At 52.0% G+C, this 17,132-nt stretch overlaps 4 protein-coding genes across 4 annotated transcripts; 3 read left to right on the top strand and 1 right to left on the bottom strand.

The window, feature by feature from the left end:
- Positions 1-378: 378 nt before the first annotated feature.
- Positions 379-3,178, top strand: J7T55_015430 (uncharacterized protein; the record flags this gene model as incomplete). The annotated part of the gene is made up of 7 exons (XM_053139665.1): positions 379-577; positions 777-852; positions 965-1,686; positions 1,779-1,989; positions 2,099-2,557; positions 2,622-2,737; positions 2,883-3,178. The coding sequence occupies 7 exons, from the start codon at positions 379-381 to the stop codon at positions 3,176-3,178; spliced, it is 2,079 nt and encodes a 692-aa protein (XP_052997155.1).
- Positions 3,179-6,851: 3,673 nt separating this feature from the next.
- Positions 6,852-8,048, top strand: J7T55_015429 (uncharacterized protein; the record flags this gene model as incomplete). Its single annotated transcript, XM_053139664.1, has 1 exon — positions 6,852-8,048. The coding sequence occupies one exon, from the start codon at positions 6,852-6,854 to the stop codon at positions 8,046-8,048; it is 1,197 nt and encodes a 398-aa protein (XP_052997154.1).
- A 1,495-nt stretch (positions 8,049-9,543) lies between these two features.
- J7T55_015428 (uncharacterized protein) lies at positions 9,544-12,847 on the bottom strand (the record flags this gene model as incomplete). The annotated part of the gene is made up of 5 exons (XM_053139662.1): positions 9,544-9,581; positions 10,013-10,512; positions 10,578-12,017; positions 12,335-12,723; positions 12,797-12,847. The coding sequence occupies 5 exons, from the start codon at positions 12,845-12,847 to the stop codon at positions 9,544-9,546; spliced, it is 2,418 nt and encodes an 805-aa protein (XP_052997153.1).
- A 1,298-nt stretch (positions 12,848-14,145) lies between these two features.
- Positions 14,146-15,972, top strand: J7T55_015427 (uncharacterized protein; the record flags this gene model as incomplete). Its single annotated transcript, XM_053139661.1, has 3 exons — positions 14,146-14,283; positions 14,431-14,800; positions 15,293-15,972. 3 exons carry the CDS (start codon positions 14,146-14,148, stop codon positions 15,970-15,972), a joined length of 1,188 nt encoding a protein of 395 aa, XP_052997152.1.
- Positions 15,973-17,132: the final 1,160 nt, after the last annotated feature.

Here is a 17,132-nt window from a genome sequence, read left to right as displayed (position 1 = left end):
GTCCACATTCCATAATTCCATCAATTCAACATGGTCACTGATAGGCACCGCAACCTCTTGGTCCTCATTCAACGATTCCATGAATTCCACCTCGTCACAAGTTAGAACTGAAGCCTCCTGGTCCTCAATGATCGACTCGGCGTCGACTAGTCTACTCTTCAACTCTACGTGGTCTAGTCTATCTCAAGAGACGCTGACGAACAGCCCCGATTCATCATGGGGGCCTTCTTTTTGTACTATTGTGGTCCCCGGAACATCAACCTCAGCCTATGGAAGCTCAGTTACTGTCAGCGTGACCTTGGGTGAAAGTACGCCGTGAGTAAATTCCAAAAGCTGCAAAATGAATAATTAGATATTGGATACTCGCAGGTCGTGCAAATGCTTATCTCGGGAAAGTCCCATAACTTCAGTATCACCAGCGGTCTCGGTACCCTCTTCAGCCCTGATACCATCTTCATCGTCTACCCAGACGTTCAATCCACCCTCGGAAACGTCAACTATGACAACCTTGCCACCGGGTTTTGGGGCCCATTTCCGGGTTCGATTCGACAGCTTTCACTTGGATCACGACCACAAGGTCAGATGGCTCCTCCACTGTCCTTCCCATTATCGGAGGGCTTGCTCTTTGGGAGGTACCGACTATTCTGAATGTGCGCTTCCAGCTCAAATTGCCAGGCTTCCATATCCCAGCTTTCAGCTTCCCTTGCATTCGAATACTTTTTGCTTCTATTGGGGACTGCGATAATCCACCGACCGATGATGATGAGAGTTCTCAGCCATCGTCATCACCATCGCCGTCCTCATCTCCACCATCAACCTCCTCCTCGCAGTCATCAGATCCATGTACTCAGAGTAAGACGACCAGTGATTGCCAGGTAACCTGCTCTCTGTCCCCTATGGCTGATGGCAGTACAATCACGGACTGTTACACGACCGTGTGCTCGATAACGCGTGCGCCGTGCAGTATCACTGCAACGACCTCGACTACGTTTATTTCTACGACTAGTGCGCTTCAGTGCCCCTTAGACTATAGCAACGACGAACATTCCAGCTCCTCGAATGGTCCTCACCGTCTCGACCCGGATGACACCACCACCACCACCACTACTAGCAAACCCCCACCCAGTGTGACAGCACTAGGATTAAGTCCGAGCCAGTGCGTTCTTCAGATGGATTCTGCTCGGACATCAATTACTTGGCCTTGGACTCCCGGGGGCGGGCTGGTTTTGAGAAATGATCTTGACGCGGCTGGCGTGACTACATTTACCGAGGCGGCTAAGACCAATTACATGCAGGGCACCAGAACCAGCTTGTTACGCTGGCTGAGCTCAACGACTAATGCGGTCAATTGCGGTCCTTCAATTGTCAGCTTTTCAGGACTGGAATACCAAGCTGCCTTGGACGCCGCACCCGACGACACGAGCGAAGAACATCAACGGAAACAACAGGCTATGCCTAGTATTGACCACGTATTCGAAAAGAATTGGCTTCTTATGTTTTTCTGGAATATCATCGACCCAAATGCCCCGCCACTGTCCAGTGTACCTAGTCAATTTCATGTTATCCGACAAATCAATTGCATCGACCTTCACAACTTCTTTTTTGGGGTCCATCGGTCGAGAAACACAATGGGCGAGCTTTTCAATGCTATGCCTGGCGGTGACGCCAACTTCTTGAGCCTTGCAGGTTTGGCAAGAGGCCTCAACAATGCCGCAAAAGCAAGGCGTTGCCGATTTCGTCTCTGAGTGGATGTAGTCTAATTCTGACACAGGGCAAAGTCTCCAATCCAACCGACTTCACTCTGAGGTGCAACACTATATTGGCCGCAAAGTGGAGGATTCGGCCGACTGATGATTTTGATGGCGGGTACAGGAAATTCCAAGAGTGCATCACCTGGGTGCAAGACATCTGGCTTGGGTTCGAGGCGCTTAACAGACCAGATATGGACAATATTTTGACCGAGACCCTGTGGCAAGTTTGGGATGTTTTGTAAGCAGCAGCCCCTTGCATACCTGTGTACTGTTGGCCAATCTGCTGTGAATGATCAGCTCCCACCGCCGCGACGACATGGCCGTATCTGATCCCTGGACTAATTCAGCAACAGGAAGATAATGGAGCAGGTTGCGCGGGATGAGAACTTCGGTGCCGACAAGTTTCCTATCGCGCAAAGATTTACAGAGTACATGAAAACACTGCAATCCAACATAAACACGGAGTCGAACAACAGAGTTCCGCAGCTCTTCAACACTCTTCAAACCGATTTGAATATTTTACGCCCACTTGCTCTCCATCCAGACCAGGTGGGCTTATATAATGGAGTGGAGACCAAACTGAACTTTTTCCGCAGCTTCGCAATGAACTCTGGCAAGTGGACGTGGGACTCTGATCTTGGTATGAACACATATCATACTCCACCCTCCCCTCCATCACCTGCGTCACCAACGTCCGAGTGCGGTGAATTGTCCGGTATATCTACCTGCAGTGCCGCGGCGGCTACAGATAGCACAAAGATGACCTCCATGTCCGCCACAGAGGTCACGCATAGTCAACCGACACCGTCTTCGAGTCCGGCCTGCACCTCGGACTCCGATTGCAGCAGTTTCTCATGCCCCCCAGGACAGCGTGCTGCATGTGTGGAAGTTGGAATGGGATTGCACGCTTACAGGCAATGTCAATGCACCGTATCGGTGGACACCAATAGTCCACTATCTTCAAGTGAACCACCAGGGCCGGGCTCGTCTGGGAGTTGCACCTCTGCCTCAGATTGCAGCGACTTCGCCTGTCCATCTGACAAGGAGGGTACATGCGTCGGTTATGGACTTGGGGGACATGCATATTCGACTTGTGATTGTGTCGCACCATTCCTGCCACCATCATCGCAGTCGACTCCATCACCGCAGTCAACTCCATCATCGCAGTCGACTCCATCGTCGCAGTCAGCTCCATCATCGCAGTCGACTCCATCACCGCAGTCAACTCCATCATCGCAGTCAGCTCCATCACCCCATTCAACTGCATCGGCGTCGGAGCCGGCGCTACCGCCGCCTTCAGATCAGTCGATACTCTCCGCCCCTGCTGTCGTTACTACGGCTCCACTGACTCCTCCCGCTCTTTCTGGATGCGTCATTTGGGCCGGTATCTCCACTACCTCCGGGACCTGTTCGTGATCCTTTCGTGATTCAACCGGTGTTAATTAGTAGTATTGGTTTTCAGTATTTCTTACAAATATGAGGAGGCTCAGATGGAATGCGGCAAAGGCTTGAACAGCAATCAACTGAACAATCTCATTGCGAGGCACAGATCGACGTCAAGCCCCTGACTGTTTAAGCAAGTGGCATGCTTCAATATCTATGTAAATTCGATTGTCCCCATGACATTCTCCCCAAGTGTGGCTGACGAAAGCACCTACAACATGAGCTAGCCTTGCCTTTCTGCATGTCCCCCCGAGTTGAAATCTGGAGCAAATTCCATGCATAAATGCGTTCCGTGTTGCTAAATGTGTTCTTGTGTGCTCAGGGACATGACTGTTCAACAATAGTGACGCAAAAGAATGGATAGTTGAGTTCATATACTAGTTGCGGGTTTTCTCGGATCATGAATAAGGCCGTCTTGCACATGCTGCATGCGTGGAGCGAGACCCCTCCTCCTGTATGCTTTTGAGTAATTATATAAGATCTTGAAACGATGTGTTGGCCGGGGTCCTTTCATTATTAGCCTTCTGCTTCAGTACGAGTCTCTTAATGTTGCAGTGGCTATTGATTGTATTGTGCGGCGCCACGACGTCTCCATCACCATTTGGGCTGAAATTCTGTTTCATTTCTTATCCTCTGGCACACCTACCTAGACACTTAATTTGAGCTCATTTTGCAAATCCCTTGTGAGCGTTGTGAATCCTCTCCTCTCTTCAAAGCAATCATACCCTTACGCACTGCGGGCATAACTTTGCATAGAAGTTGATCACCTTTCACAGCTTGTGTGCTGCCATGGCACGTTATCATCCGCGAATAATCGCTACAATCGATGTGCTCAAGTCTTGAAACGGAACGGTATGGGTTGTCTGTTCCCGGTTGGTCAGTAGCGACACCTCGCCGCGCCGATTACTCAGAGCTGACATTTCAACCCATCTTCGTTGTTGGGAAAATCATCTGTCTTGCGCAAACATTGCCAGGATCTTTGATTTGTACTGCCCGGACCTTACTAATCGTTCTCGTGTCAGGCGAGTAAGCCAATGGCTCGATTTCATAGCTTAAGTGGGACTGTCCGCAAAGAGCAAACACCAATCGCATAGCAGACATGCCAGATCGAAGATTCGCGACAGATACACGTCAGAGACTGCGCATCCTTTCTCGACAGTGGGTTCTGGCCATGCATGTCTAGGTGGAAATCGGGCAGGAATGTTGACACCATCTCCCGTGCCATGACGCAGCAAGTGCGGACGTCCTGTGAGGCTGCGCCTGTTGCTAGAAATGCAGTCGGACGGCCGATGGGACACAAGAGGCGGTGAGAACGATCGATGGTTTCAACGCCCTTAAGCGCTTGTGACGCACTGCAACATGTTTCCCGCGACACTTAAGACCACTATAACGTTCTAACAGTCTAGAACTCCGGATCTGCGATCAGACTCGGGAACTACGCTCAAGGAACCCAAATAGCTTCAAAAGCGAGTTTTGGTCCTAAAACTCCGCGATTGTTGCCCCGAGCCGATAGATGGTTAGGTTCTCGCACTCGTTCATCGCGCAACGTAGGCTGGAGATTGAAGGGCTTATGCTTCTCCGCTCGAGCCTGCGGTTTGATATAAACATAGTCTCAAGGGACAGTGTTTTCATTTAAGACTTCCTCAATATGAAGAGACCTTCTTGGCAAGAGGTGTAAGATTCGGGGCTGTGGAGGTGAAGCAAGTCACTGGGTGAGCGACGCAGGGATGAATGATGCAGACTGCGGAGAAAACTCTCCCCAGATTCTGGAGGGATGCAAACGGGGTCAATCATGTACCCCGGATGCAGGTCCTCGGGATGGATGGGTTTTTAACTTCACGGAATGATCCAGATCGCTCCCATCAACCAGGAGCACACCTCTTCCACCACCCGACGCTTCCGCGGTACGCCACGTGTGGCCGTCCAGTCGTCAGACACCCGGGCCAGGTGTCACAGTTTCCTTCGACATTATCGATGCAAACATGTGAAAAACGGTGGAATTGATGTATCAGATGATCAAGGGCTGGGCCAATGGGACCAAGATGATTTGTGATGTGTGGGATGTTGATATGTCTCTGGCAGTAACTTTTACTCCACTGCGAATCATTGATCTTCTTTTCGAAAGAGGAGAAAGTTTTCGAAGCAATCTTGATCCTTCAAGGGGTGCTTCCGATAGAAATGATTAATCACAACGAGTGATCATCGGGCGATCAAGCGCCTCACTATTGCATTGTGGACCCTTACGGTTGTCTGAAGTTGGCGTCAGGGACATCTGGATCCCCGGATAGGCGACGTCTTCAAGTGCGTAGTCTCTGCTAGTTGCGGCTCCGCTTTGTCAACAACATGCTGTCTTCGAAAAGTGTCTACTCTGTGCGGAACACATCCGCGCGTCTCATTGGGGACTCATGTCGTTGATCGCTGGCAGCATTCGTCAGAGCTCCGTCTCCTGAAAGCATATATTTGTTCAGTAACCACTCATGTGGAACCGCGAAATTGACAGATGACAATGCGCTGAATCGTATTTGAAAGGATGTCGGAGTCCGCAGCCCTGTGGTTGGTATGTAGGGGCAGAAGATCACAATCTGTCGCTAGAAGCCCAAATCCGCGTCAACCGCAGAGACGGTGAGATGTTCAGCGGTTGTGCCGGTCATTTGAATCAGGACCAGCGAACAGTTGCCCTATATATGCTAGGTGATATCATTTGCACGCAGGATGACTTCGTTGCGGGTACCCTGAAGTGAGCCTCTCCCTGTACGCAGTCGCGTGATGGTGCCTGAACTTGCATGGGATCAACACGCGGCTGCTGTAGGGTACCATTCCGCCGAGGCGGCACATAGGACGGTGAACTGACGCCGTCGAGGCTAGCCGCCGAATCTCCGCAGCACTTATGTAACCTATTGCGCCTAACTAGACACTTCGGAAGTTCCCCTAAAGTTTATTTTGTTTCGATGGCTCTAACTATGCAACGTCCTCGCCCAACGCTATTCGGCTGAACCCCTATACTCTTAGCGGCCGAGACCCTCAGGATCAATCCGAGGCATAAGGTTGATGATGTCACGTCCTGACCAATTTCCCCTTGCTCAAGCACCACACACTGCAGACGGGGCTCTCCCCAGATCGCCATGACCTAGACCACATGTAGTGTATGGTTTGGACGGCTCTCTGACACTAGGCACGTGGCCCACTACGGTCAACGGCATCTGCGCAGCATGAATAAGCGGTGATGAGGGAGCCCAATCGATGCCGCGCAGGGAAGAAGCCTGAGTCGCACTCTCGGGCTCTGGCGGCTGTTCCTAGGTCGAGCCTTGCGATGTGCTGTCTAGCTGAAAACGGGAATTCTGCGACACCCAGAGACTCCGACGTCACCAGCGTTGCTATAGCATTGCGCTGTGTCCAAACAACGCTCCCTTGTCATGACCGCGACGCCGTAGAAGCATCAGCCACTCTACCAGAAGTGGTTAAATCCCGCCGCCCTCTCCTGAATGTGTTTGTGTTCCTGGGAGGTCTCTACTTTGTCTCGGGTATTTCTTCCCACCACCTGCCTACCCGTTGTTGATCAGTACCTTACGCCTTTCCCCATTTGTCTCCATTCCATGTCGTCGGTACCAGCCGAATATTCACATCACCTCCTACTCTCCTCCAGTACACGTCTTCAACATGGAGGGACTTGTATACGGCGTGGCGGCGATGATAGTGAAGGATGTTCTCAAAACACCATACCTCAAAGGCCGGGACTACGAACGTAACGTACGCCAAGTCTATCGAGATGTCGACAACCTTCAAATCACCTTGGACCAAACCAAATCCAACTGTGAGGGCCAGTCCCTAAGCAAGCCTCACGCCGAGTTTGTAAAGCGCGCAGAGAAGCAGAAACGAGACGCCTACCGCACGTTGCGCAAGAACTACCCACGGCACGCCTCGAAGTCATGGCTTTTCGAATATGCCTCGACACCAGGCGCAGAGATGAACTTGCTCGACATAGGAAAGGAGGCCAACCAGACAGCAAAAGGTCTGAATGACCTTCTTGCAGAGATTCGATTCTCTAAGATAGGAGGCGACAAGGGAGATGACAAGGAAAACACCGAGGAGAAAGACAAGCCGAAGGAAAAGTCACCAACGCGGCCTTCCCTTGACCTCTCCAGAGTGAGCTCAGGTGACACACCATCAAAAGGATCAAGCAGCCCACGCAGCATGTCCAGCCGCCACAGCAGTGTCTTCAGTCCTGTACCGATTCAGCCCACCGGCATCTACAGCCCGCCCAGCAGCACTTCGAGTTTCTCGGACCCTTCAAGGAGACGCTCAACATCCTCGGCCAGGCGGAGCGGAAGCAACCACCTCGGCCATCGTAAACAGGAACTGTTGACGCCATCCTCATGGCCCAAGTCAAACCCTTTCGAAACTATCATGGAGTCGGGCCACGGCCGCGAACAAGCACTTGATAACCTCCAGTACGGCATCGACCAGGTCCTGAGCGCAGTTGACAAGGAGCACGAGTACGAGGCGATGGTGTTCCTCGAGCACTCCCTGAAGGAAGTCCTGCGGCTACAGCGGTCTCAGGGCTTCAGCGGCTCTCAGATGGGCGAGGATCTCGGCGACGCAGTTGAGGAGCTCGATATGGCGATGCGGAATCTTGTCGCGGCCAAGAACGACAAGCAAAAGGACCGGGCCCTGAGGGGTCTCAGCTATGCGCTGGAGAGTGTCGACGTCGCGCTGTACGCGAGGAGGAAGCAGAAGGAACACATGAATGATCCGCACCACCACCCGCGGCACGGGCACGCCAGCCCCGTCCGCGTCGGCAGCAAGCGCCGCGAGCGAGGCAGCAGCGAGAGGAGCCGGCGATTTTCGATGCAGTGAAAATACCCCCGATAAACCAGATCATGAAGCGTTGTTTTGAAACAAAGCATGTTGTACTGTATGTGTAACAGTATAGGGCTGGATGGCATGGAAGAGGCGTTCTATTATGATTATGACCTTTACTTTCTTTCACCTTGTTTCCAATTGTGTACCCGCATCGCAGCAGAGTCTGCCACAGCGGCCGAGGAACAAGAATGACTGGATGAACAGTGAGCAGTTGGGGCCTCCTCGGAGTCCATCATTTGTGTATATTGTGTGTATCTACTATGATGACAAAAATGGTTCGGTCGCGGGGAATTTGACTCAAATTTCACACCGTTACCAAATACCTCTGAACCCATTTCCGCTACGGTGGATCACTTGGAGACCATCTGTGGCGCGTCGCTTGAGCACAGAAAGCTACTGTTGTGCCATAGATTTGCCGAGTGTGTTTTCTCACCAAATGCCTAACTGCAATGGTTGCTCAGGAACTGCTGCCGAAGTGAGGCTGTATAGCGTTTCCCCCTTTCCAGTTGTCTCCACTATGTGTTCTAAGCCATTTGGGTGCTTCCGTACCCTGGTTTCAGCCAAGATCGTCGTAGTGCATACATGGACAAGGAGACCAAACAACAACGGCGACATGCGCTAGGAAGGCTGGTTCTCGTTGGGCATCCAGCTAGCAGAACGCCTACACAAAGCTATTTCGGCCACAAAGAGCGACTCAAGGTTATTGTGATGTGCAGTTTGAAGGAACGGCCAATTTATCAGACACATGCAGGCGGCGACAGCACTTTCGGGGAAAGGAGGGAAAAGAGAACGGCTAGAGACAGGGCCTTGAGGAGTGAGACGGCTACGGATGTCTAGAAAGAATTGGGTGCATCCCAATGTACAATCCAATTCATATACCTCCATTTTGATTGCGTGTTCTTGTGTATTTACATGTCCAGGAGTATTGAAAGCTGAAATGTGCAAGAATGGTACGAGGGATTAAAGATAATATCTAAACGCACTCCGGACAAGGGCATTGGTGCATTTTTGCTCTGGAGCTCCCAGCCATGTATCAGAGTCACCGCAGAGAATGCAAGATGTGCTTGGAAAAATTGCTGAACTTGCACTTGTGCGAATGTCCTTCCTTTCATCATCCCGTCTCTGCACTCTTGAGGGTTATGTGAAACTGGTTTGGGGGGGGGGGGGGGTTTCCTCCGTCTCGAGCGGAACACGGGTGGAGCCTCGGAACTTCGGAAGATGACATAATGTCACGACGAGCACAAAGAGGTCCGAGAACCGGAAGCATAGGCCAAGCAAGTTGTCAAAAGACAGCCATGCTTTTTGCAGACGATTGCTATAGAGGCATATGCAGTCAGGCTGTCGACGCGTAAAAAAATTAAAACATGGCATCTACTGCCACTGGAGTCGCTTCCGCGCAGGCAGACGACTCGTTCGAGCTGTATGACCTCCGGGTCGAAGTCGTGTGCCCGCCAGGGGAGAGGATTATGTGCGGTGCTAAGGAGGGTGACTACTTCACGCTTGAGGGCGAGATGATGTACTTGCCTCCTGGGCAGGGAATCAGCATCTACAGCTTGTGTGAGTTGGATCATCATCATCGAAGAACAATCAAAACAATGTCAGGTTTGACTGATAAGAGGGCTAGCATCCGTCCTCCCCCTTTTGGCAGCGAAGCAACGAGCGACACACGCCAACGACTGGATGACATCGGATGCTCTGATTGCTTGCCCTGATCCGAACTGTAACTCCAAGTTTAGAATAGTCCGGACAGGGAAGAGAAAATTCAGCCACGCCGAAACAACGATCGTTGGACTGGAAGGGAACAATTAGCGGATAAAGTTGCCGTCGCGATGCTCTTGCGAGCTGGTAATCTTGATTAAGCTATAAATAGTGTGCCAGATCAATGTGCCCTCCTCCCCCGGTGTCCAGCAGTGGAAATAAGTTCAGTCCACCGAAGGAATCGTCCCCATCAAACGCACCACTCAGCAGAGAAAGATCCGGGGTGCGAGGTAAGGAGTTCGACATCGTCAAGAAGGCTGGATCCAAGTCGCTAAACAGGGAAGGAGATGCTACACTCCCCATGCCGAAATGCGGTGTCGCGTGGCTTTGCGGCGTCGGTTCAGAATTCACATCCCTCTGGTGGCCCATCCTCATGGGACTGGCAATTTTGCGCGAGATCTCAGGTGTTTTCCTTGTGCTTGTGCTATCCCCATCCCGTGCCTCATGAGGAATAAGTCCGAATAGCTGTGCGGAGCTTTCGGTCCTCTGAAGTCGCTCCTGGACTTCCTTCTTCTCCAAATATTCCACCGCTGTTGTGAGAAGAGACTTAGATATCATAGAGTATTGTGCTGCGTGTGCATCGATTTTTGCAAAATGGTCGAGCGCCGTCACGGACATGCGTGCGTATTTCTCAAGGATGCGGCCAAAGCCACCAAGGAGCCCAGAGCCGAGGACAAGCGACCCTGCGAATAGCCACGATCTGGAGGGGAAAGTTAGCTCAAGCGTGTGGATGAACATGTAGTACCGAATAAATATTGAACTTACACAAGCACTGGACGTCGTCCAGAGATGAGCCCCTTCTCTACAAGGTCCAAAATCTGGTCGACCATCAAGCTGGCAGCGTCGATACAAGCATCAGCCAGCTTCGTCTTGCCAGACATCAAGCCCGCTCTCCCGTAAACAGCAGATGGCTCAGGGGACAAGCGCCTATATAGCTCATACATCAAGAATGGTCTTGACACCAACATTACAGCGTAGTAATACGATGCGAGGACCTGGCAGGCCCCATTCACCTCAGCAGAGTTCTGCTCCGTCGACGAAGACACCACGCTCTTGAGCTGCTGCAGCCACCTCACGGAGAAATCTCTCAACTGCCGGGAGATGCCCTCGGTCAATTGCAGAGAGATCTTGCGTCTCGAGTAGACTTCCACGACAACGCCTTCAAGGATAAGGAAGATCTGTACGGACGCATTGAGGATATCAAATACCTCCTGGCCATCATCGTCGACTTGGCGGTAAGACACCGTGCAGTCGACGTCACTCGTACTTGGCGGGCGGCCCATGGAAGTGCTGAGGAACAAGTCCACGATGCGTAAGCTCTTCCACAGCCTGTCGCGTTGCCTGTGAGTCTCGGGTCCAAATCGGCTGTTGACCTCGGTGCGATGCACGCCGATGGAATATGCCGCACGCACTGCGATGCCGAAGAACAGGAATGCGCCGTTGATCTGACACGCACACAGCATGTACAGGGTGACGAGGACAAAGGCCTGGACGGTGTCGACGCTCAGGTTGCCGTTCAGGTTCGCCAGGGCTTGGTCACGGGCGTACTCAAAGTATAACTGCGCTGTCTCCTCGTTGGTCTGCTGCATGCCGATGGCGATGACGAGGTAATTCACCGCCGAGGACACGTCGTCAATGCGGTTCCCTGCTTGGTGGTTGGACGCCCAGATGGTCATGTCCTCGACCAGCCGCGCCTTGCTGACGAAGAGGTCGGCCATGCCTGACGTGACGGACAGATACGTCGAGATAATTTCTGGTAGGTCTTCGGTCTTGACCTCTGGAGGCGACGAAGCACCCGAAAGGAATGATGACCTCGAGACTGCGTTTTCGAGCACCGAATAGCGACTCGTCTGTGGGGCAAAGGCATACTGATCAACCCGGTTAGTGACGAGTTGGCGGACAGTCTGGAAGAACGACAACGGTGCGCAGTCGCCGATGAAAATCAGCTTGCCCTGGGCATCGCAGAGAAGCCTTGCTTCCCTAGGCACCTCAGCCTCTTCGTGGTCGTCTGTCACGGCGGTATCGCTACTCCTCCGGTGAGCTGTGTTGCCGGCTGCAGAGCCGGGCTTCACCGGAGGCGTCGGCAGGACGGCATGGTTGGTGGCAGCCGTGATGCTTGAGTGTTCGAAGTCAACTGGGTGCGGTGTCCCTTGGCTGTGGTTGTTGCCGTTGACGGACACAGTAGGAGAGTTAATGCTCGGTGTCCTGGGGTGTAGTTGGTTCCGTGGACCAGGCCGGCGGCGCTCTCGTGGCGGAGAGTATTTGCAGGCATGGGGTCTTTGACGACGTGTGCAATAACTACATGGCAATTTGCCGTCACATTTCACTGCATTGCGTGTGGTATTAGCAGATTGGTTGGCACACTAGCAGCAGAAGATACACGACGGAATAGGGCTGAGCTAGATCAACAAGTGGGTAGACAAGAAGTAGTGAAGAAACAAATAGGCGGAAGACCGTCTATCGCACGTGGCGATGGTGCAGAGAACAGGCACAAGGGAAATTGTCCATCCGTCCACACAAACGCTGTGAAACCACAACCGCAATAGTCGAGGGGGCCAATGGCAGAACAGGCCGGCCGGAAGTTGCCTACCTTTCCGTGCTTTGCAGCCGTCACAAGCACTCTGCACGCGTGCTCGAATGTACTGAGGCTCCCCGGTAGTGGCCTGATCACCTCCACTGGCGCCAGGAGTAGTCGACTTGTCCATCTCGGGGGGTCATACGGCGAATGGAGACATTTAGTCGGGGGCAGAGTCAAACTGTCGGGATGAGAGGCGGATCCGGGATCTGTGAGTGCCTTTGACGTGCGGAAGCGGAAGATTTTGAGAGACTGGGTTAGGAACACAGCAGCTGCGGAGTCGGAGCTGGCCCAACCTACTCGGTACTGGAATTTCTCGGTGCTTACGTTGGGGCGCTGGAGTGACAAAGAGGACAGGGTTAACCCCTGAGTATCCGCGGCTTTGTCGTCGGTGCTCACCAACACGTACAACGACACCAATTCCAAATTCTTGCGTAGTGAGTTTCTTTTCGCATTCCATCTCTCCTCTTGAGAATCTGCGCGTACAATTCTTCAAGGAATTTGCAGTCTTTGAATCGCTCAAGTCGAAGAACACCAAAAGAGGACCCAGATGGCTAAGCATGTAACACTCACCGTCGACCGCTAATCGAGAAATGTCCATGAATATCCTTGCCATGTTCTCACTGTCACTCACGTCATTCAAAAATTTAATGCCCAGAGAAAAGGCTCAGGCACTAATGGATCATCATAAAGACTTGGGTATTCATTGAAGCTGAAGCGTGCCCAGCCATACTTCACTATGGCCGTCCTGCTGCGATCTTGCACAATCTCTTTGGCGGATCGAGGTCAGTAAATATTATGGGCGATGGCCAGCTGCCCATATTCTGGCAATATTTGAATATCAGGTTCGGGCAAGAAGTATAAAGAACTAGGGTCTCCGACATGAAAGTATAAGCTGCTCGAGTCTTTCCCCGCGGTAGCTGCAAAGCGGCGTGTGGATGAGATCCGTCACTGAAAATGACTTTGAGAATTTCAAGGACCCACTTTCCCATGCACAGATGGCAGTGTTGTGGCACTACACCACATGACGATACGTCCCAGGGCGGCGTTCTTGTGGCTTGTCATCACTACATCGGTCTCTTCTCTGTCCAGTAAGAGAGTTAGAATCACAGCTCAGGAATTGAAGGGTTAAATCAGAGGTTGACCCAATTATCATCGTTCGACCGACTTTCTGCAGTTTGAAAAGAGCACAATTGCGGTCTTGAGAAGCTGCAGGCCAACAGCACAAATGCGGTGCTGAAGGGCAACCCCACGCAGATCTCTCTAGGCAGTGCGTCTCGTGAACACCAAACATGCTGCCATTCGTTGCTGACGAGCCCTATTCTGTACCCATAATGCTGACAGTCCTGCAATCCGCCTGCAAGCCGCGTGGGCGGTACCCAGTGGGATAAGCCGGAACTAGCCTTGATTTGCCAGTTGACCCCCTTGACAGTGCTGTTGTGCAACATATCTCGCTGGACTCCACTCCGAAGGGCACAAGGGCGGCATTCGCTAGAAGTCTACCACAAGAACTGTTGAGTTTTACTGTGCTGTTGAAGTTGTTTCCAAGCACGGCTTGGCGAGGAAAGTACGCATGGGAACCACGAAGCCATTGTGCAAAAAAACGATTATAGCCATGGATAGGGCCACGGGTCTGGACAGAGCGGGGTCCTTGGACTGTTTCTGAGGTCACTGTCCACCTGAGTACGATCTTAGAGCTTCTAGAAACTGTGAACCACGTTTTCAGGAAACTGCCGCAGGCCCATCACAAGTTGAACAATGCTTTCAGTCGCAAGCCGCCCCTCGTGCTCTTTGCACGATGCCTCAATGAAGAAGCAGTTGCCATCCGTGACTCGGCGACAGCGCAAGAGTAAAAGCTCCGCCAGGAGAAAGAGTACGGTCATGGTGTGGTTTTGTGTGAGTGTGTACTCAATTGTCCCATTTACTTTGCGATAAACACTTGCTGACCGCGAACAGTGTTGGTGCGGGTTTGGTGGCATGTCACATCTTGCGCCAGGATGTGATTTCTGCAATAAATTCCAATGCGAACATTGTACCTTTCAGGATTTCACGACTGGTTGGACGGGGCAGATACAGGATCTTTATACCTGGTCTGAAGATGCGGCTCTGCCGAGTCCAGCTCCAACAGAGCCTCAACTTCTCCAGCCCCCTGCTCTGACAAAGGGCAAACCAGCCAACCTCTTCACACCACTGGAGCCCTACCCCACTCGTGACACCCTTGGAAGTCTTGATGGACTGCTGTCCTCCCCTAAGTCGGAGCATGTCACTCCGCAGAGCCTCAATTGGCACAGGAGCGCACAGAGGGATTCTCTGGTCTCACCCACCATCAAGCGTCGAATAGATCTCGGCTTGTCATCTTCGTCTCCTGATCAAGTGGATATCATCGACCTATCCACTAGCCCCCTTTCCTTGGGTACGTCCAGTTCCGAAACGGTAACGGAATGTGCGTCTTCCTCTCTGGACCCAACGATCACGATTGATCACGTCCTTCTCGCTTTCGACAGGTGGAAATTAGGATGCAACAATAGAACAAATACATCCGGGTCTTTAAAGAGTGCTAGCTCGCTCCCTAAAGGCGAGCTTAATCGATCGTCGTCCCCCCAACAATCTCGCAAGCGCAGTTCTGATCAGGACTTATCTTCTAAGCAGAGTGGAACCAAACGATCACGGGTTTCCAGTGATAGGAAGCCTCGAGCAACGAAAGAAGACAAGAATCTACTTGCTTGCCCTTTCTGGAAAAAGAATCCAATCAAACACCGAGACTGCTTCAAGGGTGTGAAACGTATTAGAGATGTCAAGCAGCATCTAAGACGGAGCCATCAACAACCAGTATTCTGCCCCCGGTGTGGGGTGGAATTTGATGGAGAGGACGCGGTCCCACGTTTAACAGAACATTCGAGGGCAGTCGAGCAGTGCGAGGTATCACGCTCATTCGTGCCACCAGATGGCATCACCCAAACCCAGCAAAATGGTCTCAATCGCTACTCGGACCGCAACGCAGACGAAAAGGAGCAGTGGTATGTGATCTGGGACTACATATTCCCCGATGGCAGAACCCCACGGCCAAGCTCGCCATACGTCAATCAAGACCTGTCGGAAGACATGTCCTCTTTTCGCGAATTTTCGCACAGCGAGGGCTGGAATACTCTGGATGCCGACTCTGACCTACGCCATGTTACGCTTTACCTTGATGAAGACATGCTGCGGGCTTGCTTTAATAGGATTTACGAGAATTGGCTGGCGAAAAGGAATGCCAACTCTCAAACATCCGGTGAGGAAAGCCCACTTGCGCTCTCGGATACCAGCACCCCTGACGAAAGGACACCCGCCAACGATCCAACAGCTATCGACCAAATACAAGGAAACAATTTCATGACGCTTGGCGGATTTGTAGCGGATCCACAGTTGAATGACTATTGGCTTACCTATCAGATTGACGATCAGTTCTTTCCTTCAAACGACTTTGCGGCAAAGACGAGCTTGAACCTGGTGCAGACCCTTCCAAGTGTGCCTTTGCCCCCAGCTCATGAACTCGAGCATGAAAAACAACAAGCCACGGTGGACCCAATACTGATAAGCCGCTGATCGACTTGATCTGGGTAGTCTTTCGTCGTGCGGCCTCGGATGGGCGACTTGTCGTTCCGTAAGGCCCTCTCTATGGGGCTCCAACGGGCCGACCTAGGCAGGAGGCAGAAATAAAACCGAAACCAGGGGCAGCTTGACGGTTGAGACGAGGGCGAGATTCCTTTCAACACAACTCGGTCTATTGAGTCATTGCAGATCCACCACCATGCATGTCATGTACAGTAGTTACACTGAATTCTTTAGCGCCGGCGATTGTTGCCAACTATGAATGGAATGCTAATTCTACAAGCGTAGAAAATTCCTCGCCTCTAGCCTTGGTGTCAAAATGACAGGACCCGTCAGTTCATCCCCTTTGTTGTAATCCGACGGGAATAACGCCGTGCCGGAAAGACGTTATAGGCAAGTCCGGACCTCGTGGCGAAGACGGACGACCAATCTCGCTATTCGCGTGCATGAATCGGATTGAGAACAACCGATGTCCTAGCTCGGCATCTTCCGATCAAGAGCCAAGGAAAATAGACACATCAAAAGTGAATGACATCTCAGCCTTTCGTAAAAGAACTCAATATAAGCTTTCCATGGGTAACATATGCGCAGAGCCTCCTCCATCGAAGTTCTAGATTATGAATGTCAAGAATGCAACAACTTGCCTGTGGATATTCGAACAACTCGGCAGCGCGCGATACGACATCTTTCTTCAGACATGCCTTTAGCTAGCTTTGTTGACCCTGTTATTGTCCCTGATACCGGGTGATCCTCCAGTTCGACCCAGGTAATCGATCTGGGACCCAGTGTAGAGTCCGTGCTAAATCCGTTATCTACCCCCTTCCATCGCCCTCGTAACGCGTTGCGTTTGACGGCTAAGCGGCGCACCGCTCAGGGCTGCCTGGCGTTCCCTCGGCCCCACACGCTTCTTGCGCAATCTAATGCTGTTACGCGATTGCGAGCGTGCCGTGTACTCACTCAGGGGGAACCTAACCACCATTCACTCAAGGCTGAGTCTGTAGCCTCACCATCAAAGGCTCCTCTACTTATCTTCCATCAGCAACAGCGATTCACAACCAGTCACTGGCAAATCTGATGATCTTCGCCAATCCATTGCGCTCCCGATCTCTGCGATCGCCATCACGAAAGATCTTCCTGGTGGCCGGGGATGGAGA

The sequence above is a fragment of the Diaporthe amygdali genome (assembly GCF_026229845.1).
Source record: "Diaporthe amygdali strain CAA958 chromosome Unknown NODE_5_length_1802954_cov_64_987939, whole genome shotgun sequence".
In the NCBI taxonomy this organism is placed as follows: Eukaryota; Fungi; Ascomycota; class Sordariomycetes; order Diaporthales; family Diaporthaceae; genus Diaporthe; species Diaporthe amygdali.
Note: the sequence above shows the minus strand (reverse complement) of the source record. Positions and strands in the feature narration are given on the sequence as shown.